This window comes from Conger conger, chromosome 12 (assembly GCF_963514075.1).
Source record: "Conger conger chromosome 12, fConCon1.1, whole genome shotgun sequence".
NCBI classification, from domain to species: domain Eukaryota; kingdom Metazoa; phylum Chordata; class Actinopteri; order Anguilliformes; family Congridae; genus Conger; species Conger conger.
In genome coordinates, this window is record NC_083771.1 from 38,029,611 (window position 1) to 38,053,599 (window position 23,989).

A 23,989-nucleotide genomic window follows, 5' to 3' on the forward strand; every position below is an offset into this window, starting at 1 on the left:
TATCCAATCGGATAATATATACAAACTGCGGAAACGTGTTCCTCCAAGCAACAAATATGTTATTGGTTAAATATTACGCTTATTCCCCCTTAAAATTTTTATTGAACGCTATATTATAATAACCCAGTTCCAATAAAATTAAGGCCAAACTTAGTTTTAATAGTTAACTACATAACAAAAAAAAGATTTAAGTTATGGACTGCTCTTAAAGGGTGGAGAACATTAAGCAATCCATTCTTGAATGAAAATATAGCCTCGGCCTACATTACATTACGTGGCATTTAGCAGACGCTCTTATCCAGAGCGACGTGCAACAAAGTGCAAAGTACATGTGTTGTCATTGTCCTGTTGTGTTATTTTATGCCTTGTCTTTATATTTGTAATAGACAAATAACATACCCACATACACAGTATGCTATATAGCTATGGAACTGACTTGTGTTACTGTTTTCACAATGGCTCTTCACTGATATAGGTAGTTCATATTAGCAACATTGTTGTGCAAGAAGCAACTTCAACGATCAAAACTTTATTTTTAGATTTATTTAATGGGAATTCTGTGTAGAACAATACAAATATTCATGGCTTTTCTGAGAAAATTGTTAATATTCTATAACATCTTTGTTTGTTTCCCACTGAGGATACAGGCATCTCTCAAAGGGCAAGCAGGAGGGGCAGTTCACCCAAAAATGAATGTTTCCACTTGCCCAAGTAGTATCTGTTTATCCAGATTGTTGCCAAAAGACCCACAGTACGCTTTTCCAAGGTTAACTACAGTAAATATTTAGAAAAGCAACACATTTCAGTAAAACTATCTGGATGAACAGATACTACTCCAGGTAAGTGGAAGCATCCCTTAATTTCATTTTTGGGTGAACTGCCCCTTACTGGTTTTACGTCAAGCACTGCCATATTGTACCTTGATTGTGTAGTGACTGAGGTACAATGAACAAAGGACAGGAATGCATTGTATTTTTAAACAAAAGCAAGCTGCACTTCATGATGTTTAAATGCTTTCAATGCCAAGGCCCTTTCCCAAGTCAAACATCAATTTAGTTGGAACACATTTTCATAATATTTCATGTTCAACATCACACGTTAAATCATTTCAGAATCACTGGCTTAAACACACAAATAAAATACATGCAAACAAGAATTATCCCAAAGGGGTAAAGAAAACTTTGGACACTCAGGCGGGAAAACATAAGTAATTTGGGATGAGGAATGGCACAGCGAGGGCAGTGATATACAAACAGAATGGCAATACAAAACTATCCTTTAATTTTGGGACAGTCACAGGAAAACGTATTTACAGTAGCACCCTACAGAAGAGATCTTAAAAATTCTCTTAACAGCACAGCACAAATTCACTGCAGATTATCTCCAAATATTGGTTTCCATTCTTTGGACAGTAATTTTGCAGAACATTTAGTTCATTTCCCGGTTAATTTATACAGTTTTGACATATCATCACAAAAAATAGCTATTCAATTCTATGAATTGGAAGTAGGAAAGCAGCTGGTGATTGATCTATGCAGGTTATGGTTTCCTGAGTTTTACGGTGTTAAATCCTGTATAATGCAAGCTGGTTTCCCTCTGCTCATTCATACATTCAAAATGGCAAGACAATACTACTTCTTCTTTCATTTCTGTTTCCATTTTGAGAAATAGTATTAATTTGGGCAACACACATATTCATTAACAAACTTACACATCCCCTACAAGTATTTAATATAAACAGGAATATGTGCCAAACATTTACAGTTACAGAACAAGGCATCTATTCCATCAGCAGCAGCTGAGAGGGGAGAAATTATGTCCTTTAAAAAGCCAATGAGTATTTATAAAGACAAGTATTTATAAGTCAAATCATCTTAGAACAGAAGCAAATGACCCGGATAGGGTTTGGGCAACAAAGCTTGGTTGCCTCACCATCGTTGTGGACAGTTTTGAAGTGTCACATTAACCACTGTAGACTGAAAAAGTGAAGGTAATTTAAATTGCAATCATTTGAACAAAATCTCTACAATTCCTCCCTTTTATCACTGCTTTATAGGAGCTCTGCAGTAATAAAAAAAACTAATTTCTGTAACCCAGTTCCTGCACCAGATAAGACTGCAGAGTCAAGCTGGCATGGGTAAGTAATTTGGCTTTAGACAAAAACAAACAAAAATCCCAAAGCGTAAATTCAGTCTATCAGCTGGGTTCCTGCTCTATAGAGAAATACAGAGGTAGTTAAAAAGAAATTATAATAATTAAAAAAATTCTGATCACACAAAACAGAATGGACCTTCTAATTTACTGAAAACTTTATAAACCAAAAATGCTTCTTTTTTTTTATACAGAAAACATTGTATTGCTATGCGGTAAGATGGAACATAGCAGCCAGAAGTACACAACGGCATTCATTATTCCAAAGTTGAGTAACTTCTATTGCTTTTGCTTTTTCTGTCATTCAGGCGGAAAAACTAAAATACATGATCGTTCAATGTTCAATGCTTCCCTCAACCAAAAAAAAGGTCACGAAAGTTCACCTATACAAAAAAGGCAATATGCAGCATTATAAATTACAATAAAAAAATCTTATTTTGCCAACTTCAAAAATAAAAAAGGACAGTTCATTAGAAATGGCAGTACTGATACGGAGCTGTGGAATGGGAGAATGTGAGTCTTGATTTAGTCCAGGGATATGATGTCGGAGATGCTGGCCCCTCCTCCGGTGATGACGGCCGTCTCGGTGTGGCTGGAGCTGCTGCCATGAGCACTGCTCTCGTAATGGCTGGAGGAGGTCATGAGGCCGGTGCTGGAGGTGGGGATCTGCAGGCTGCTGGGCAGGCTGTCCAGGAACATCGGCGTACGGTAATGCTGTCAAACAGATAGATCCATCATGACATTTATATAGCGCTTCTCTACTCAAAGCACTGACAGTGATGAGAGAGAAACTTGCCTAAACCACTACCAATGTGCAGCACCCACCAGGGCGATGCATAGCTGCCATTTTGCACCAAAACACTGACCACACACATCAGCTGAGGTGGTTTTTTTGCCAATTGAATCAGGGGACGATTAGATGGCAGGTTGAAAGAACCAGGGTTAGGAATTTAACCAGGGCACCGGGGAACCCCCTACTCTGTGCCAAGAGGACCACAGTGAGTCAGGACCTTGGTTTAACATCTCATCAGAAAGACAGCGCGCCTCCTACAGCAGTGTCCCCATCACTGTGCTGGGGCATTGGGGATAATTTGACCCGTAAAGGAATTAATCACGCAAATGAATTTAAATGATTGCTACCGATTATAACAAAGTTTTGCAAGTCGCACAGGATGCGAGCATGTGCTATACAGAATTTCTAAATATATTAACACTAAATACCAAAATTCAGAATGCTATCTTGTATGAAATGTACTTGCACCTACACTCATTTCTTGTTTCTTCAAAAAAATACAATCACAGATTACTTGATCACATCCATGGCAATGATTCACATTTTTTCCATGACATTCATTTTTACATCAAGTGAGTTATAATGGTAACACAGGAATGACATTTAAACACTCTGAACTTGAGGAATGCCTTCAGATCAGATTAAAGGTATCTTAAATTCAACATACCTGCGCATCTCCCTGAATCAGTGAGAACAAATCCAGGCCTATAAGAGATAGATTGAAACGCTCAATTTCTTTGGTTAAGTGTGAAAGGTGTCATATTCTGTCCTAAACAGCACTCCATTTTAACATTGCATTAGTTATTTAGCAATTATTAACAAATATAGCCATTATCCTAATTGAATATACACTGAAGAAACACACCTCATGCTTCTTATGCATAAGCTTACACTTTGTACAATAACAACTACAGATCCATTTGTAGATTACCCTACTAGATTAATTTTTCCCCCCAAAACATGTGGGAAACCATATAAAGTATAACAGGGAAAAGGGTTAACCTGGCATGTCTGCAGAAATAGTGGACAAGGCAGTGTGATGGAATGGAACTGCATAGTCCGCAAGTGAGGAAGTCAAGTAGGATGTGTCCACAGCTTGGATATTGGGCATTCGCAATGTTGACGGCTGATAGGCCAGAACCCTGAGACAAAAAGAGGGGAAAAACAGAAACCTTACACCTAAATACTTTTTTTTATTTTTATTTTTTTTTATTTTAAAAAAAGAAAGCTTTTATACAATCATTCACAAGTTTCACTCTCAACAGAAACTGGGAATGTAATATGCGTGTTAAATCAAGCCTTTGATGAACAGACCCCTTTGTGTGCGCCTCCTCGGCCTTTGACATGTAGAGACAGCGCTTCTTCAGTGGATGATCCTCCACTTCCTCCTCCTCTTCCTCCTCCGAGCTGTCCAGAGTGAGGTCAATAATGTCGGCTTTCTTGGTGCTACTGGGTTCACTGGGGGACACCAACATGCACGGCTGCACAATGGCAGGGCCTAACGGATGGAAACACAGTGCACATGAGTGGCGGAAAGGGCTATTTCATTGTCAACAAATCTTTAGAGTTAATGTTCAGTGCCCATGGAGAAATCGGGTCAACCACACTTCATATGGTCAGAGTAGTCTGGCCAGGTTCTTCATGGTGAGTCATATAAAGAGAAATGTGCTTATTATCAGCACACTTACTTTCTACTTTAGCACAAAGCTGGGATGACAGTTTTAAACACTCCTTCTTTGGCCTCATTGGACACCACGTTCCATTTTCCTGGAACTTGATTTCATCCACGTCTGAGCTGTCGTTCAAAATCTCCATGAACAGCCTGAGGAAAAAGAAATGCAGTCAATATGAAGACAAAGCATTCTTCCACAAGAGCACAGACTACCTTTCAGACAAGTCCATTGCCATTATCCTAACTGGCAGAGTGCAACAACTTGCCCGTCAATGATCAGACTCTCGTAAGCAGCCTTCTTGTCGCACACAGGGCAAATCCAGGTGGGCTTTTTCTCATTCATCTGAAGGTAGAGGGCTGCGTCGAAACACTGCAGGTGTGAGCATGTAACCGCTCGACAGGGCACGGTCAGCCGCATCTTCCCCAACTGGAGAGAGGAAGAGAAGCTCGATCACTATCGCACCTCAAGGACAGGTTATAACCCACAGACTGTCCATCTGTCCCCTCACAACATGCCATATCAACAGCTTCATCATCAGGTACATTTCAGTGAGAAGATCCCTTCTGCTCAGAAGGCAAAAAAAAGCCAACGGCAACCATAAATCCAAGTTTTTCTCCAACTTTCCCAAATGGGAAAGTGATAATTCCTCAGCAATAAGAAATGTTAATATATTACTTGTATTTATTAAAAACTGAAAAACTGCTTTAACTAAGATAGTGAGCAGAAAGACCAACCATTTAAGAGGATAACATTTATAATTCCACAATAGCATATTTTGAGTACTCTAGTTAAATTCTGTTGATTCGTTTTGACAGGTATGTAGTAAGTATGCATCAAACCACCCTGAAAAATAAGTAGGTATGCAAGAACATTGATAGAAATGGTGGGAAATTGACATTGTTACCCTGTGTACAGCTAGGAGAGGACCATATGTCACAATTGATGAGATACTTACAGGGCACATCAGTGAAACTCGCAAACTAGTCGTTGCAATCTCACTGTCAGGATCAGCGGTTAGTTTTTCTTTGACTGAAATGCAAACAATAAGGTGAATTGGGTTTCAACACAGTCATCTAGTCATAGTACATTTATATTACACCTAAAATGGAGAAATTGGCATATTTAAATTTTCCATTATGAATTAATGGCCATCACTTTTCTTAAAAAGTTTAATTAATTTAATTTAATTAATTTCTTGTGTGAAGGGATTGGAGGAGCATATTACTTAGTGCTCTAGAATGGTCAGGATTCCGGATGCCCTTCATCTTTAACCGCTGCAGTAACAATGAAGACGTGAGCTGCCTGACCAGGAACACGGACACCGAGTACGTCTAGAAGAAAGCAAAAATGACATGCATCATAAAACATACATAATCACTTTCATATACTCACTTGATAATTGTGTACTTCACACAAAACACTGAAACTGCAAAAAAAAAATGAATACTTAAGTACTGGGTGCGTTACAAACCAAGGAAAGGTTAACAGACTAAAATCAACCTCAGAAATAATGAAAGTCTGTTTCAGTTATTGAATGAAATGAACTGAATTAATGAAAAAGCATCGACAGCAACTAAATGAGGATGATGGGGGGGGGGGGGGGGGTAATTCAAATTATTACCTTTCCAATTTCTGGTGCCCATGTAACTGAAATCTGATTGGGTACTGCTGAGGATAACCTAACCAGGGAAGTAATATTCAGGGGTCTCCCCGGTCTCTTCTGTTCTACTCCATTCTTAGGAGGCGGAGCATAACCCTGGGGCAAAAATAACCAACATTTATTTATGATCCACATTAACATGATGGAACTACTGTAGGCATGTACTGTGTACATCAGTTCATATACAAGTATGTGCACACATGATACCTGCTGAGTGCATGCATGTGTGAGGTTTGTATGAGGTTGCTCTCTTAAAATGCAAGGATATGAGAGCATATAAACATAATACATTTTCTTTACATTTGTCATTTGTGTATGCCAACAGCAATTAATAAACACAATGATCCATTTGAAATCATTATTTTGATTAGACTGATTCACATATTTCACTAGTAACAAATTACATTCCTAATAGGATGCTGCCATGGCCATCAAAATGTGAAGGAGCCCATTTGTAGATCTTTCTTTCTCTCTCCCATAATGGGATTGTGTTCATTTATGCCTGCTCAAGTTCTTATTGCAACCAGTGTGCAAACTATAGCAGAATTAACAAAACGGTTTGAATTATTTCATATATTGAATTGCATCTTATCGCTCTGCACTGCATCGGAACAGGGTTGAATCATATTGTTTTGAATTACTGGTTGCTTAAAATGTATCGTTCTTGCATTGGATTCTTGATCATATCGAGATCTTTCAAACAGTAACATGGCCATTCTGTTCTTGAGGCTAGCCAGAGGTTGAATTACTTACGGATGCACCATGTGTATGAAACATTATGTTTATTTAACAAAGTCATTCCTCACATACCGGAAGAGGAAAAAGCTTGCCATTCACTTTAATGCACAGGCTGTTTGGGTAATTATCTTCCTGTGGGCAGCTGGTCTCTGCAAGGCAAAATCTGAAGACATAAAATGACATTAGAGAGAGCTTGCAAAACAGAAACTCTTAGTGAAATGTAATTTAAATTACCTCAGGGTTCTGTTCCACCTAAAAGTCAAATTTACCTTTCTGTTTACTGCTGCAAATCACCCCTCAAGAATTCAACTTTCAGGATAATAACACTTATTTAATGATTACACCATGCGTATGGTGAAATTAGTATAATTATTTACCATTTCTATCTTTGGAGTCGATTTTCTCAAAACGTGATTTTAGACCATTTTTCTCAGTGCATTGTCATCCTCTCATTATGAAACTTTGAAAACATTCACTCCTTCATGAAAAATTTCTAGGAACATGACTACTGGATACTGGTGATAAAAATATGGCTCAAAACAATGTCTTATTTAGAATTATTATATTAAATTGAAATTATATTTTGAAGTCCATACCATAATTGAAGTATGTACCTCTGAAATGATCTGGAAGAACAAATGAGTTTTTGGTGGAACATAACCTTAAAAAGATGCTTTCCCATGAATAGTACAATCCATCAACACACAACCACCACTCAGTAATAAAAGTAAAAGGCTTTCACCTTCATTGAGTAGCTGCAATCACCACTGGTAGCACTGAATAAATATTTAATGTCATAAAAATATTTTTTTAATTTTAACTTGTATTTAATTTCTAAAAAGATACGTTTTACAGGAGTGATTTTGATTTAAAACATATTTACATAAAGATATGCATACTTTAATACTTTGGAAGCGTTGGTATGCAAAAGATTTTAAGTAAAATTACAGAGTATGCTGGTAAGCCTCACCTTAATTGTATCTGAACCATGTAGTCTCTCCTACCACCAGGGAGAAAGTCCCTTTAAGCATAAACAACCAGTTACTTACACAAATAATCATACAGTTATGTCAGATAGTATTGCATGAAATAAATGTGCATCATCTGTAGGTAATGGACTCACCTGGAAATGCACACCTCACGTACTTGCTGTGGCGTCAGTGCAAAAATGAAGTATTTCTCCTGGAAGCGCTGAATGCTGCTGGCACCTGAAGAAAAATGTTTCAGGTTCAGCACTTTGATGTGAGCCCTGACCTCCCCCTCATCATCAGTCAACTAGCTAAGAGAAGTTAAAATAGTCGATGCTGCCCATCATCTGTTACACGCAGTTCAACATTTCCTATTAAACTATGAAAGAGTTAATCCATTTGAATTTTACGATGGATTGATGTTTTGGCCCTTGATTAGGAAGGTTTCAACTTCGTAAATGTTTTTGTTAATATGGTGACGGGGCCTATGGCCAGAGGCCATGGAATCAAAGAATTCTGGGTAGCGTCATCCTTGGATGGCCTAATGTCCCAATCAGACAATCGACTCCCAACAGCAGAAAAAAGTTCCACTTTAAAGTCTATGACAAACAGCAATATGGATGAGGAGGTGGAGCCAGTAAGAAAAATGACTCAGGATTTGCTGCAACATTAACTCATAGTCAAGCACTACCACAACAAATCTGAAATTAGCTTGCTCATGTTTAGATTGTGTTCATTTCGGTATACCCGTTCCAAGCCATCTTGGAAGAGCAGCTATGCGTGGAGTACCAACATAGCTAGTTATACCAGCTTATAGACACTAGATATAGCCTACTGTAGCCTGCCAGATTTAACCTACATATACCTTCCAATCAGAAGAGTTACATTGAGCTAGCTGGATTGGTAGCCAGCAGAATGGAGTTTTTAAATGCAGAATGTCCTTGGAGTAATGTGATTTTACTTAATTTATGATATAGCCAAGATAATAAAATGTATATTTTCACAACTTCAGAATATTTTTATGGTAAAACACAAGAAACAGTATCATCTTGTTTCATTTTGTATCATCAAGTTTCATTTTCATTACGATAATTAGAAAACTGATCAAGTGGTGATCTTAACTGATGCAACAGGGCAGTGAAGTGGACTTTTTATACTTCACTAAATTACAAAAATACCATTTAGAATGTGTACTAAGAGCGAATCAGGAAAGGAAAAAAATACACTTTCACTGCACTGTTCATCCATTTTCCAATAGATGGGGCAAAATAATGTAATAATGTTAATAATGACCCTAATGAGAACAAATTACAAAGAGACTAACCCAGACTTGAAGGCTTGATGAGAACATCCAGGACATCATAAAAAGGAAGAGACTTCAGCTGCACGTCGGGGTGAACGGGAGGTATGGGGGGTGCGGACTGCTGCATGTCGATCCTGTGCTTGGTCTCTTGCAGTAGGACAGAACTGTGGGTCAGAGAGTGCTGGGACTCCAGGTTTGAACCATGAACGTGCCCAGCTCTAAGGGAAAGGTCCGAGTCCACCAGCGAAGTCTCGTTTTCCAGGGAAAACACAGAATTTAGCGAAAAGTCAGGAAGGCTTTCTAACGTCCTGGGATAACGCCGTCGATACAGTTCTTTGATTTTGTTCTGCACTACTGGACTGCAGCCACTCTTTAGCAAATGCAGAGCTCTCAGTAGTAGTTCATGCTTGTGACCACTCTTGTTATGTCCTGCAAAGCCCAATAACACCTGTAGCTCTGACACTCGGAAACTTGATACCATATTCTGAAAATGTAAAACAAAATAAAAATAAATATAGACAAAGACAAAAAACACATCACAATTATGTACATATTGAGGTCAAAAGTACTTATCACATGGCTTATATGGTGGTTTGCAAGTGAAAGAGGAAGACTCTCACTCCTTTGATGGTATGCTGCACATATTAGTGCTCAAATAGAACTTCAACTAGGCCAGGGGTGAACACCGGCTGATCTATTTCAGGATTTTGTGATGTTTATGATTTTTCATGAACTGCTCTTATTTAATTATCGTCATCATGTCTAGACGTGGCATTTGTATAATATAAGCACTAGCTATAGATTTGTGTATACTAAATATTTTACTGTGCTCAAATACAGAAGCGAATCAGCATAGTTTTTAGAGCTGTCAACAAGCAGATCAACCTTCCCGGGCCAGGGTTGTGCACCCCTGATCTAGGCTAATAAGGTTTAGAAATGTTCCTTTAAATACAAAATTTTCGTAATTTACAATGTTCGAAATATTGAATTATTATAGAGCTAATGATAAGGTTATCAAACAAGCATATTGTCACGGGGAAATAAGTTTTTCCATCAAAAATAGTATAATTAATAAAGCGTACAAGCAAATTAAAGTATCCAAACATTAATAGTATGAGATAACGAAAGAAAGTTAATATTTTAGAAAGACATAGCTAGCTACAACTATGCCCTGTGTTTTGAGGCCACCGACCCCCCCCCCCCCAAACACAATCCCATTCCTAAAACACACAAACAGGAAAGAAGAAAACCCCGACTAACCCTTCGATATTTGGTCCATGCTTGATTGTTCAAACGCGTTTATCCTTTTCTTTACAATTCCTAAACAAATATGATCGTAAGCGCTCTAAAATTTAAGAATAATTCCAAGACCCGTTAAAAGAAAGAACAAAACAGAGGATAAAAACACAAATGTTGCAAACGGATAACTTACAAGTTAGCACATCCAGCTAGCTTAGCTAGCTAGTGAGTTACTAACTACCTAAAAAAAGAGGTTACACCAATTTATCCAGTTCTCCAATTCTCCACATATGTTATATATAACTAGCTAGTAAGCAGCATAGAAGAGGCGCTTATTCAGTTGGCCAGCTAACGTTACAGGCTAAACAGCCATAGGCTAGCTAACGTAAGACTGCCATCACCACCATAGAGATGCAATAGCTTACGACAGCTATAAGAATACAAGTTAGCGAGCTAGCTAGTTGGCTAAAGTTGACAACAAAACAAAGCCAGCAGTAAACCTCCAAACTTGAAAATAAAATACAGGTTATAGCTAGTCTAACTTAATTCCATTTCAACACTGAATTAGTTGCATGTTCTGGGAAATCATAGCATTTGATGTGAAAGTAGTTAGCTAACTAACTCATAGTTAATAAACCATATTAACAAATATTCCGCATCTAGCAGCAAGCATTCAAGCTTGCAATAGTTTAATGTGGCTAGCTAACCATTAACGTTAGCTAGCCAAGTCAGCTAAGTAACATTAGCTAGCTAATCACTGGCAGAGGAACACACAGTTTCACAAAAAAAATCCGAATAAAAGTGATGCTAACATTATATGCGAAAGACGTTCGGTGCTCATTCTAAAAAAACGACGTGGTAGTTTCCGAAATATATACTTCCCCCTACCCTGAGCTCGTCAAAATCCGCCATTTTGCGACCATCCTGCACCGCTCCAAGGTGGTATAACCACGGCATACCATTGGCTAGAAAAAAGTGGACGGAACTTATGGTGGTCGATGTTTATTGGTCTTTCCACATGTCCACACGTCAAAAATATAGGCCAAGCCGATGGAACGAGTGCTTGTTTCCACCACTGAACTACCACCAACTGACTATACGTGGGCTTGTGAAAAGCGTCTTGCATGTTCTTTTGCAATTTCATGGTACTGATTATTACCATGAACCATGTTCAAGATTGATTTGGTTAAAGTAGTTTCATATCATGGACTGGGATGATCTAAACTGTGTCCTATATTTGTTCTCACTGCGACATGGCTGCGACAATTACAATCGTGGCCTTGCTGTGCCTCATCAAGGTGCATTTAAAAAAACTAGAATTGGAAAAGTTAATTTTGGATAGCTGGAGCCTATCCCAGCATACATTGGGCAGGAATACACCCTGGACAGGTCCATCTCAGGGCACACACACCATTCACTCACACACTCATACCAACGGGCAATTTAGACTCTCCAATCAGCCTAACCTGCATGTCTTTGGACTGTGGGAGGAAACCAGAGTACCCGGAGGAAACCCATGCAACCACGGGGAGAACATGCAAACTCCGCACAGAGAGGCCCTGGCCGATGGGGATTCGAACCCAGGACCTCCTTGCTGTGAGGCGGCAGTGCTACCCACTGCACCATCCATGCCGCCCTTGATTTCCAAATGAAATGCAAAATTTACTTTCATCTGAAAAAAAGGACTTTGGACCACTGAGCAACGGTCCAGTGATGTTTACAGATGTCGCCTTGTTGTACAATTTGGAGCCAGAGACTGCACTGTAGGGAAGCCAAATGTGGTTCCTCCACTGAATGTGTGAGAGAGAGTGACTCAGCAGTGATGCAGTCTGCTCCTGATTCGTCCGCAAAGTATTACTCTGTGGTCCATTGACTTTACAACAAACAAATCAGATACTGGAGTTAACCTCCTTGGCACTAGTGACGCCATTTCTCAGGAATAGCTTCAAGAAATAATTCAAGAAATAGCTTGGTTTTGGCCACTTCGGCGTAACCACAGGACAGTTTTATTGGCGTAACTGAGCAAAAGAACTGACTGGCTAGTAGGCTATTTTCCGACGATGCCAGGGTTGCCTGGACCATTTGGATTTGATAGGTCTATGCAGGTGAGTCAACATCAAAATGACCAAACAAGGGAAAGTAATTCAGTTTTGATGAGGGAAGCAAAGTTACATTCTGAATGTGGCTCTTTTGGTGAAGTTACAGCTTGAAAATCAATTTTTTGAGGGCACTGCAGGAAGCATGTCAAGGGAAATGGCACCCTCATGCAAGCATGTCTGATCTAGTCAGAAGTCATGTATTTTGAGATGGTTCATTGAAAATAGAACTTCGTCTTACACTAAGACTTCATTTTCTGCTCTGCTTTCAGAAGCACTTCATATGCATTTTAGAAAAGAATCCTTGTGACTCACTCTATGCAGGGAGGATGAGCAACTCTGCTGAGGTACGTTCACTGTGCATAACCACGACAAGTTGTGTGGCCGAGGGCAGGAACACAGGCAAACTTTAAGGATTACCACAAGAGTGTGCTGTAACCTTTCAAAAGTAACTGGGAAATTATATTATAAAAAGTACCAAAAGAACCTAGCTTTCTTTTGCTTAGATTGAACTGCTTATACTGCATATATAGCATCTATCAGTATCATATATCAGTATATACTATCACTGAGCACTTTATTAGGTACACCTGTACACCGGCTTGTTTAATCAGCCAATCATGTGAAAGCAACTAAATGCATAAAAACATGCAGACATGGTCAAGTGGTTCGGCTGTTTTTCAGACCAAATGTCAGAATGCGGAAGAAATATGATCGAAGTGATTTTGTCCGTGGAATGATTGTTAATGCCAGACAGGGTGGTTTGAATATCTCAGAAACTACTGTTTTCCCCAGCTGAGAAAAACTTATTTGAACACTGTGAGCCTGAATTTTTAAAGGGGTAATTTAATATAGGAAATATCAGTCACAAAGTGTTTTGACAGCATTTTGCTTTACAATCATTTCATACAATCTTCTTTCCTTCATTTCCTTTTGCTAATGACTGATCAATTGGAAAAAATTTTTTAAATTGTTTGTTTGTTCATTCATTCAGAGCCGAAATCTTCATCAAATGTAAACATGAAATGCCCTTTTGAATTGTAAAGAAACAAATACATTCTTATTTATTTATTATTTACTATAATATTGAGTGCAATTTAGCAGGAAACAAATTGGTTCAGCAATTTTGATGAGAGACTAGCCATGATTTTTGGCCAGAGTTTTCAATAATTCAATTTGCTGAATAATTGAGCAAATAATTATGAAGAGTTTTTGAAAATGACATGATACAAAAACAGATTTCTAGTTTTGATAATAATGACTTAAAAGCCAAAATATGCACCACTGACAGCCTTTGAAAAAAAAAACCTTGAACTGTTTTTTGGTCCAGAAGGTGTCATACTGACTTTTCCCAATCTGGAAATTATACTACAAACATTACAATAATTGTAAGGTTTATTTGAAGAGCAATAAACATTTTAATGGCATTCATGCTTCACAAGTATCTCCTTACTGACAATAGTATAATAAATATCCTTCTCCACCTACTCCCTTGTACACATGTTATTACTGTCATCAAACTCAGCCCTTTCCTTTAAATCTAACCTATGGCCTCATTAGCATACTCTTGAACTAATTCATCCTTCTGTGAGTATCCATGGCAGATTCAACCAGTGCTCCATTATTACTGAAAACAAGGCTCTGGTCCCAGTGCTCAAAGCTTAAGTTCCATGGAGCAAAGGCTAATCTGAACATGATCTGCTGTGTCTACAGTTATGATGTGAGTCTGCAAACATACAGCTGAACAATCTCAGTGAGGCCTTTGATCAGGTTTCATTTCAAAGGAGTCATACATGATCTACCCCATGTGAAACCAATACATGCAAATAGAAAGGTATATTCTAGTAAATTGGCTCTGTGCAGCACTGAATATGACTAATATTGCCATTGCTGATAATCTCTAGTGTGATGAAAGTATATGTTTTGCTAAGGTGCCTGGGATATTAATTTGTAATGTAAATCCTCGCAATTTTAGTGCTGGTCAAGAGACAGAAAACAGTAAAATATTGATACAGTATATACAGAAAGCATGTTTAGCTTTTTTCTCTGAGCAGTCAAGAGTAAAACACAAAATCTCAGTAAAATGCACTGGAAATGTTACAAACAATAGTGGAAAACCTTTGGAATTTCCTGGACAAAAGCAATTTAATCAACAAGGGAAAGTTTTTCCTCCAATAAAAAGTAAAACTCCACTCCGAAGACCAATGTTCCTCATTTTATCGCCACTGGGGGAGGGGCTCTCTTAATGTGGGTAAGGTGGACAGGAGGCAATAGGCTCCATCACTGTACCCTGAGCCTGTCAGGTCAGGCGACAACTTCACAAACAATAATACCTTTTTGAGAATTACAGGTTCTTGGTCTGAAAAGCTATCATATCTGCTTAAGCTATCAAAGGTAGATTGAGTTACAGCCATTCTGAGCCATTTCTTTCAAAGAGCATATCCACACCATTTTTCTATGACCTCATACAGAGCAGTAAGTCTGCAAAATTATTTTGTAACAGAATGCGCAGCACTTCTTAATTATAATTTATAATTATAGTTCTGTATCTCCAGAGAAACACATATTATGATATTGATACAAATACACTAGACATTTGGGAATGATAAAGATCTGGTTATCATAGGGTTAACCTATATTGTTTGTTACAGTAGAACAACTATGACATTTGAATGAAGTAAATTTCATTTTAATCTTTAATCTATTGACCACATCTCTGAGGCATGGTCACGAAACAGGAACAAGGAAATTGGAGGGCCAAAATAAAAGAACATGGCTGGACCAGCAAAGACGAAAAGTAATCAGGATTGATTCCAGTGTCTGTCTTTTGCATAAAAACTATGCACAACTTGATTTTCTGTTCACAAAATTAGTTGAAATATATGGTGAGGCTCTGTGTATAGGCTTGGTGTAGTATGTATATTCTTAGACATTGCAAGTGTATTTTGTAGATTTGCATATATATTAATTTTGTATGTTATCCAGGATAAAAGTTTTGAGCGTATATTTGCCAAGCACACTACCAAGCCAAATCAATGTATGGTTGCACCTTCTCATTAACCAACTACTCTCTTAGATGCTCTGAAACCTGACTCCCTGTTGATCTCTACAATTTCAGAAACTATACCCAGCTCACAGCACTTATACTCCTTAATTACTGGGCCTCTGCTGTCCACGCTCAGCCCTTGGAACACACACCTGATGCTTTTACTGTTATTGGATCTTATTGGCAGTGCTTGACAGAGGTGAGACCCCAATTATTGCAGAAATCAATCTCCTGCCACTTTTCCCATAAAGCAGGGAGTGTGAGCTGTACAGTGGATAGGGCAGCTTGGTAAACAGATGCATGTGAGCTCCTCTGAGGTTGTCTTTACAATGTGTGTCTTTATGTCCATTGCCAATCCATTCTTTTCTCAATAGATGACAGGAATTATCCTACATGGTTTCTTGTGAGATTTTAAAATGAATACTAATAATATTGTAATGTGCAAAATAAAAGAAATTATTTTCCTGTTAACTTATATCATTGTTTACTATTCTAGAGCATAGTGCATCAGATGAGTACCATCAGCTAATGGCAATAAAATTTGTGGTTGAATAGGTTTTAACTACAATGTATTCTTACAATGTATCTTTTTTTGGATGTCCTTTAATTCTTTCCGCTTTTCCGTTAACCCTGTTAGCCAGTGCAATTACAGGTTTACATCTATAGCAAGTCCAAATCCTGTAATTATGCACATCTGTATCCTCATTCTGCAATGTGAACACAGGAATATTCCTAAACTGTCTGTCGCCTGAATATAACACATTATACCTTGTTGGAAAGGGTAGGAAACGCTGTATAAGAAGCGTGCCATGTTTTACATTAGTTTGGTACTGAAATGACCTAGCAATGCATTTACGCAATAATTAATGCAATGCATTTACTACACTAAATACTGTAAATTAAATAAAGCATTGTGTATGCTTTAAATTGTGTATGCTCACAGGATAGGGAATAGCATGAAAGGGAATAAACATCTGTACACTATGGACATGTAACCATCATTTAATAGAACAATTAGCATACAATTGTAAACCAATATTCAGAATATGCATATTTTAAAATGCCATACCAGTTGCACCTCTATACAGAATTTTAGTTGAAAAGACGGTAAGTAATGTCCCCATCCTATTGACAGTTTCATCAAACTTAATGCAAGGAAATGTGAAGCTGCAATTGATTTTAAATCAATTGCTACATCATCTAGTACTATCACATTTCTAAATATAAATGCAAAACATACTTTCCCAAGAGGCATGAGTTGATAAGCTATAGTAACAGACATTTCGGGCCAGGATTAGTTCATTCAAACATAGATCTCAGCTATCGAATGACAAAGTATTACATAATAGTGATAATGGTTTTCGAAAAAGCATTCAATAATGTTGAAAGCCTGAACGGACGACAGGAAAACATCAGAGCATTAAGAATGGTCCAGCCATAGATGCAAAAAGCCTTTCGATTTTAAATGAATTTAGCAAGCAACATCAACTTGTAGTTGTTCTTTTATGAATGTTCATTTGTAAAATTAATTCTGTAGAAATATGTTGCATTGTCTTTGGAAAAAATATAGTTCTATATGTATACACAAATTCACAGAATGCTTTTATGTCCTGTTCACCTTTACAAACAAAAATAATAAAGCAAACTGAAATTATAGTGCAATCGTGTTAATAACTCAGGAAGAAAACTAGAAGGAATTTTAATCTCTGTGGGCATTCACCCAAAATGAAGCATTAAAAATGTGTATGGTCATTAAAGATTCCATGGCACTCTCTGCAAGTGTAGGCGGTTCACTGGTGTCCTGACTAAATTCAACCTACCACCGAATCATCCCCTGATTAAATTGGCAAAAACATTGTTCTCTCCCTCTGCACCTCAGCCTGGGTGTGATGTATGTTCTGGTGCAGTTGTGCAGTTGTGCATCACCCAGTTGGTTGCATCAAACAGGTGTTACACATTGGTGGTGGTTGAGGCGAGTTTCCTCCTCTTCACTGCAAGCACTTTGAGTGTCTGGAAAAGTGCTATATAAATGTTATGATGGATCTATCTAATTTGATGTTTCAAGTCAAGTATGTCAGTAAGGTACCATCCACACCTATACAAGAATCTCCAGTTGAAGCATGAACTCATCTGATCCACTTTCACCATCCGATTTATAGACACTCTGCCACTAAACGCATAAAAGCATGTAGACATGATCAAGATGATCAGTTTTTTTTCAGACCAAATGTCAGAATGGGGAAGAAATGTGATCTGAGTGACTTTGACTGTGGAATGATGGTTGGTGCCAGACAAAGTAGTTTGAATATTTCAGAAACTGCTGATCTCCTAGGGTTTTCATGCACAACAGTGTATGTGAATGAGAGAGGTCAGTGGAGAAGGGCCAGACTGGTCAAAGCTGACAGGAAGGAGACAGTAGTGCAAATAACCACACATTACAACAGTGGTATGCAGAAGAGCATCTCTGAACACACAACACATCAAACCTAAACTACATCAGCAGAAGACCAACAGGTCTCATAAATACCTAATAAAGTGCTCACTGAGTGTATAAACCAGTATTTAACTCTTTTTTTGGCCAAACAGCACCGTACTCCCTTTAGTTTAATTTTGAATTCAACAATATAATCTTGCAGGGCTGCAAGCAGCATGTTCTATAAACAGGCATGGCCGGTTATTCTATCAGTGTGCCCCAGTACTCCTTCTTAACCAGTAGCTTGCTGGTCTTACCCCTCAGTGACCTCAGATGTATTTATGTATGATTATTATTGGTGTTCTTGTAACCTACTCAGGACCCCACCAAACTGTTAACTTCTCATATCGTCCTGAGACTCGCAGGTTTATTTTTCACATACAGGTGTCTTGGAGGACAAAAACATATGCACATTTTTATTGAATGTCCTTTGTAGTATAGGTTTTGGCAGAGAAGAATATGTGGTTCATTTAATTAATCTTCTTATGGTGATGAATTTAAAGGTGGGTTCTAATCCACCAGTAAGCTCTGAGCAGCAAATACAGAGCTTATGACCCTATACAGACATACACTGTGGCCAGTGTGTCTCTTACAATGTAAATTAATGAAATGACTAGAGGGAGACATGCGTGACACATTTAATATAATGAACCATTTAATTTGTAAAGAATTTTATTCAAATAAATGAAGAGAGTGACTTTGCAGCTCAGCACTGAAGTGGTTAATTAGTATTGACATAAAAAGATCCAGTCTTTCAGATCAGCTGCACAAATCCTCCTTGACAACTGTGAGGTGATTGTGGCCAGGAATTCCAGGATACAGGTGAAAGGTCAGTGCTAAATCAATGGCCGTCAAGCAAACAGATAGGGAAGGTAGCTCTCTCTCTGTTGATTTCTGTTGGTAGATAAATAAAGACCAATTTCCTGTAAGCCAAAAAGTGAAATGTAGAAAAGTACATTTCTATTGCAAAAGTAAATGCACGTACTGTAAGAAAAGGGAATTCCAAACTTCATGCTTTTTTATAGCAGTCATATTGATCGAGAGTGCGGTTGTCAGTGGTGCATAAAATTAACACAATGTTATATGGCATGGATTTCTGTCAGTCACTGACAAGATAACCCATTATTGGAAGACTACTCTTAATTTGTTTTTGTTTATTCAGAAGTGTAATCTAACACCCTTTGTGCCGAATAATGACTCTATTACCTGTAAATCCCACAAAGACCATGGACGTGTGCTTATCTCATGCTGTGCCTAATTACATCAGGATCTCAGCCACTCATTTACATATTTCTTCTCCTTTCCTGCCACTTAATCCTGCACACTTTGGCTTCGTTAGTTTAATAGCCTATGTTGGCAAATGAGAGTCTGACCTTTGTCCTCTGAAGATGGCTTTTTCTTTTGCTTGTACTAATTGGCCTATTTTGCATAATTTCCTACACGTCTTTCTAAACATTTTGCCATCTGGAGATTTATGTGATCATGTTATATATTTTTTATGTACAGCCATTGAAGCACAGTATGAACTTAAACTCTTTCATACTTTTATTAAAGGGTATTTTTATACATTTCGTGTTCACCATGCAGTAATTACAGCACTTTTTATATGTAGTCCCCCATTTCAATGTTTGAGACAATTTAACATAATGTCAAATAAAAGAGTCATGTTTCGTATTTGGGTGCATATCCTTTGCATGTCATGACTTCCTGAAGTCTGTGACCTATCTACATCACCAGAGTCTAGCTATCTTATTTTGATTGTCCTACAACTCTTTACATTTGAATGGATCTCTATAGGAATTGTGGGGTAGGGCTAGATTCAGCTGAAGTTATGCCGATACTGTATGGACAACATTTGTTGGCTAAATGGTTTTAAGTCATCAAATGAGCCTCAAGCCACTGTTCTGCCATCTGATATGCAGTAGGTACTACACTAATTGTTTCTCCAGAATATTTTTTCAACAAGAGGATTTATCAGGAGAAACAATTCTTGTAGTATCTGCAATATCTGGCAACAGCGTGATGGTTTGAGGCTACTTAACTACTTAATTCAAGTAAGAACACATTGGCATTTACAATGTGTCGAGCAATGAGTTGATTTAGGGCCTGGGTGAGTTTTATTACATCACAAGCTTACACCAAAGTAAAGGCTATTGCCAGGTCCTGCTGGCCCAGGTCGATGAGAGAAGACTGGGTTCTCCTGTCTGGTGTACCAGCGCCTGGTTCTCCATTTGGGCTCTTTAGGGTGGGAGCCTCCTGTGAACACCTGGTGGATTTGGCACGCCTGGGAAGAGCATGCTAGCCACATATGTCAGGTACTGACCACCAAAGTACAGCTTGGACCAGGATGATGGACACTATGTGTGCCATTTCAGCTATCAATAAATAACTATTGGCCAAGCACACTAGTGGGGGTTTTCTTTCATAGAGGAAATGTATCCTTAAAATGCACATGACATATTGGTAGATTGTTGATAATGATCAAATGACAAAAAATCTGTTAAAAGCAGCATTTTATTTCTACATGAGCTACAAGTGAAATGGCAAAAACAAAATAAAATCCTCTTTTGTGTCATTTTGTGTTTAAATTTTAACCCCTGAGCACCACAATCCAGCTATCTGATAATGCACTGGATTTATCCAAATTTAACAAAAAGAAAATACATGTAAGCTTCATATACAGCATGTAAAGCCATCATATACCAGCATAGCATAGATAAAAACTTTGAGCAAAGTAAGCCACATACTATTGACACATTTATGAATATATTTATTTTCTGATGTGCTGTTTTCTTTTTTCTTTTATAAATGTACGTGTTATCGGTGACTTGGCGATCTTTGGTTACTGCACTTTCATTTTCACAGTCAGCAATGCCGTTTTTTAAAATCTTGTAATCCAGTTATTGCCAATCCGCTCTTTTCACATTGGCCCAGTGCTGACTGAAGTGAGGGGAACAGTCCTATCTGTACAGTATGCATAAACTGTGCCTGTGCTGAGAAAACAGCTAATACATGTCTGATATGTACATCAAAAGCAGTTAAAACAATACGTCCAAAAATGTGCGTATCATCTCCACTTTTGTCCTCATATATATATATATAAATATATTTAAACTATCCTTTGGTAATTTACCACGTACTCCTAACAAACAGTGATAACATGAATGCACAGAATGTCTGGTCTTTAGATCACTGAAGGTCAGCAGCACAAAGGCATGTCTGGAAAGGATGATTCATTCTCAGGTACAATGCCACACCAAGCCTCTCCCAATGTGTCATTTCCCAGTTACTCTAAATGTGATAAAATGACACAACTCATGTCCTGGACTTAAACACAGTATTTCCTTTACTGGGACCTGCCACTCTTTACATTTTAGCAAGCACTTTATGTGAACTAGATTTCATGTATTTAAGAGATTAATACATAAAGAAACAACCACCTTCAAAAAAGAACAGTCCAGAAAATGTTTCATTCAATTGATCTTTGTGATATGACATTTCATTATTATTTCAACATTATCTTTTCTGTACATGTAATAGAAAGCTATTCAACTATTAAATATGACCTTGTCATTCAAATACCTCAACATAGTATCATTTGTACAGAAAAATAGAATCTTTCTGTTCTTTTCATAACCGACAATACACTCATACAAACATCCTGCCTCTTGTCTCACAGTCCGGCTGATTTAATACACATTGTTCCTGCAAATAGTACATGTGGACCTACAAATATTAACTTGAAATTAAGATTAGTATCATGTTTATTGGCACAGTCTCTAACAAATGAGGTAGATGTGCTTTCATAGAATATTCCCTTCTTTGGTATAACAATACAAAATGAGAAGAAAGAAAAATCCAGTGATCTGTTGGAAAAATACGTTTTTCAAGTGGTGTTACAATCGAAAATATTAGAAACCATAATTAGAAATAAAAAAGGAGGTATATGTAAATCTTCTACTTTTTGGAGCATAGATAAGTAAGGTATCTGCATCCAAAGACTTGTTGAAATTGGTTTAAATTAAAAATGTCTCAGTGGCTAATTTCTTGGTTGCAAATTCAAGAATAGTTACAAAATAAATGCATAATTAAATTCATATGTTAAATAGAATCAATTGGAAAAAGTCTAAATACTAACCCTCTCTTAACCCTTTTCATATTAAAATAAAAAGGAACAAAGAGAACCTCCAAAGTCTTACATACAAGTGCATAAAAATGAATTCAGTTCAGTATAAATCCACTACATAACAATTGCTAACACCTGCATCTTCTTTGTAATGTACCATTGTAATGTATCATTTATGTCACCTTGACTGGTCTTTCCCCAAGCTTGATGCAGTGCAAATGCCTGCTTGTGATCGAGATGTATAGTTCATCTATGTGCTATCTTTATGACTTACAATATTTCTTCCTTGATACGTGAAAAATAAGATATTCTAAATTTCCTGTTGATGTTCTTCTTTCTGTTAAGAGCAAAGCCTTTCAGATGTATGACAGGCAGTATGGACTCAGCCCTGGGGTAAAATTGTGGAAGTAAGTACACTTTTCACCACAGTTGGTGTTGCTGTGTTGCTGTGGTGGCTGACACTATCATACTGAAAGGCTTGCCAAGCTTTGCAGTAGTGCTTTTACAATGGTCATGTCTTAAGAACTAAAGTCAGATTCACCCAGTCAAGGTTTCTCCACCTTCTAAATGAGGCCTTGTAATATTTAAGCAAAAAAGCGATGTCTGGAATAATTTATAGAATGTAGTGCTGTTGCTGATTATGATTTGTAATGGTTGTGTTAATGCTGACCGGAAAATATCCTTGTGTTCATTCTGAGCAAGCCAACATGACTTGTTAATTGATGCTTTTGTTTGATCATGTCTTTGGTATGAGCTGGGAGTACCCACCTCTGTCTGTATCAAAACACAATGCAAGCAGAAATCGGAACCATACTGCGCATTGAATCAAACTTACACCCATACTTACAGTTATATTCAATAAAAATAATAAACCATGTCAATCACAGCTTTTGCAGAAGCTAAGAGTAGTCAATCCCATCATCTGATTATCAGCATTTTCTTACCAGGTTTTTGAGGACTCGGGGGAAGAAAGCTGATTAACTAAAACAACTTTTGTTCAAAAAGTATTAATTTTATATCCCCCAAATGCGGCTGCCCTTTATAAATGACCTTTATTTTTACACTTGTCTAAAAAAGCAGAAAGAAAATTCCCCCTCACCACCAAGTCTTATTCTCTCTTATTCACAGAGCACTGAGCATTCAGTGTTTTCATTGGAGACGAAGGCCAGGGCTCAGGGAGAGGAGCTGCAGGAGGCATGTCCATGGGCCGAGGATGAGGCAGAGCAGAACGAAGAGGAGGAAGAGGAAGGCGGGATGTGTGCTGGCAGCCCCAGGCTGGCCTTTCCCTGGGAGCTGCTGAGGCTGATCCCTTTGCTTCCTGGCATGACTGGAATGGCTTGCTTCCGGGCAAAGAGGACCCCTCAATTAAAAAACAGAAGCAAAAATGTCAGTTTCATCCACTTTCCAAAAGTCTGCTGATATTCATTTTTGTTTGCTACATTCCATAAAACTGCACAGTTGCACTAATGATAGCATTACTCCATGATCATTTTCAATGTGAATAGTGAAAATTTAATTCACAGTTTCTTTTATAATTAAATAATGTAATAAATGGTCTGATCCTTTGTAAAAATGAAAAAGGTCTGCAGGAAACAAAGTAAAACCTTGAGTCCTGGTAAATTGCCTTTCTCTGAATTGTAAATGGACTGCATTTATAGCTATTGAGTTAGGTGTCTCACTCAGGGACCCTTCTACTCACTCCAGGCAGGGGATCGAACCGGCA

At 37.9% G+C, this 23,989-nt stretch overlaps 2 protein-coding genes across 5 annotated transcripts in view; both read right to left on the bottom strand.

Annotated features, from left to right (window-relative positions):
* Positions 1–528: 528 nt before the first annotated feature.
* On the bottom strand, positions 529–11,480 carry LOC133142151 (E3 SUMO-protein ligase PIAS2-like). 4 transcript variants are annotated; one of them, XM_061263181.1, is made up of 15 exons: positions 11,414–11,480; positions 10,547–10,606; positions 9,308–9,770; positions 8,139–8,223; positions 7,986–8,036; positions 7,088–7,178; positions 6,239–6,373; positions 5,843–5,948; positions 5,573–5,646; positions 4,883–5,043; positions 4,633–4,766; positions 4,259–4,442; positions 3,947–4,086; positions 3,612–3,649; positions 529–2,865 (listed from the first exon to the last, which is right to left on the bottom strand). In XM_061263181.1, the coding sequence occupies exons 3-15, from the start codon at positions 9,765–9,767 to the stop codon at positions 2,677–2,679; spliced, it is 1,848 nt and encodes a 615-aa protein (XP_061119165.1). In that variant the 5' UTR covers positions 9,768–9,770; positions 10,547–10,606; positions 11,414–11,480; the 3' UTR covers positions 529–2,676. The 4 variants fall into 4 exon arrangements, with proteins under 4 accessions (XP_061119165.1, XP_061119166.1, XP_061119163.1 ...); XM_061263182.1 differs by lacking the exon at positions 11,414–11,480 and adding an exon at positions 11,338–11,404; XM_061263179.1 differs by lacking the exon at positions 10,547–10,606 and having other exon boundaries at positions 11,414–11,453.
* A 9,156-nt stretch (positions 11,481–20,636) lies between these two features.
* The window catches only part of LOC133142337 (AT-rich interactive domain-containing protein 3A-like), a 47,967-nt gene continuing 44,614 nt past the window's right edge, over positions 20,637–23,989 (bottom strand). The window contains exon 8 of the mRNA XM_061263501.1: positions 20,637–23,626. Within this exon, the coding sequence (XP_061119485.1) occupies positions 23,439–23,626 (188 nt within the window). The 3' untranslated portion in view covers positions 20,637–23,438. The remainder of the gene's footprint in view (positions 23,627–23,989) is intronic.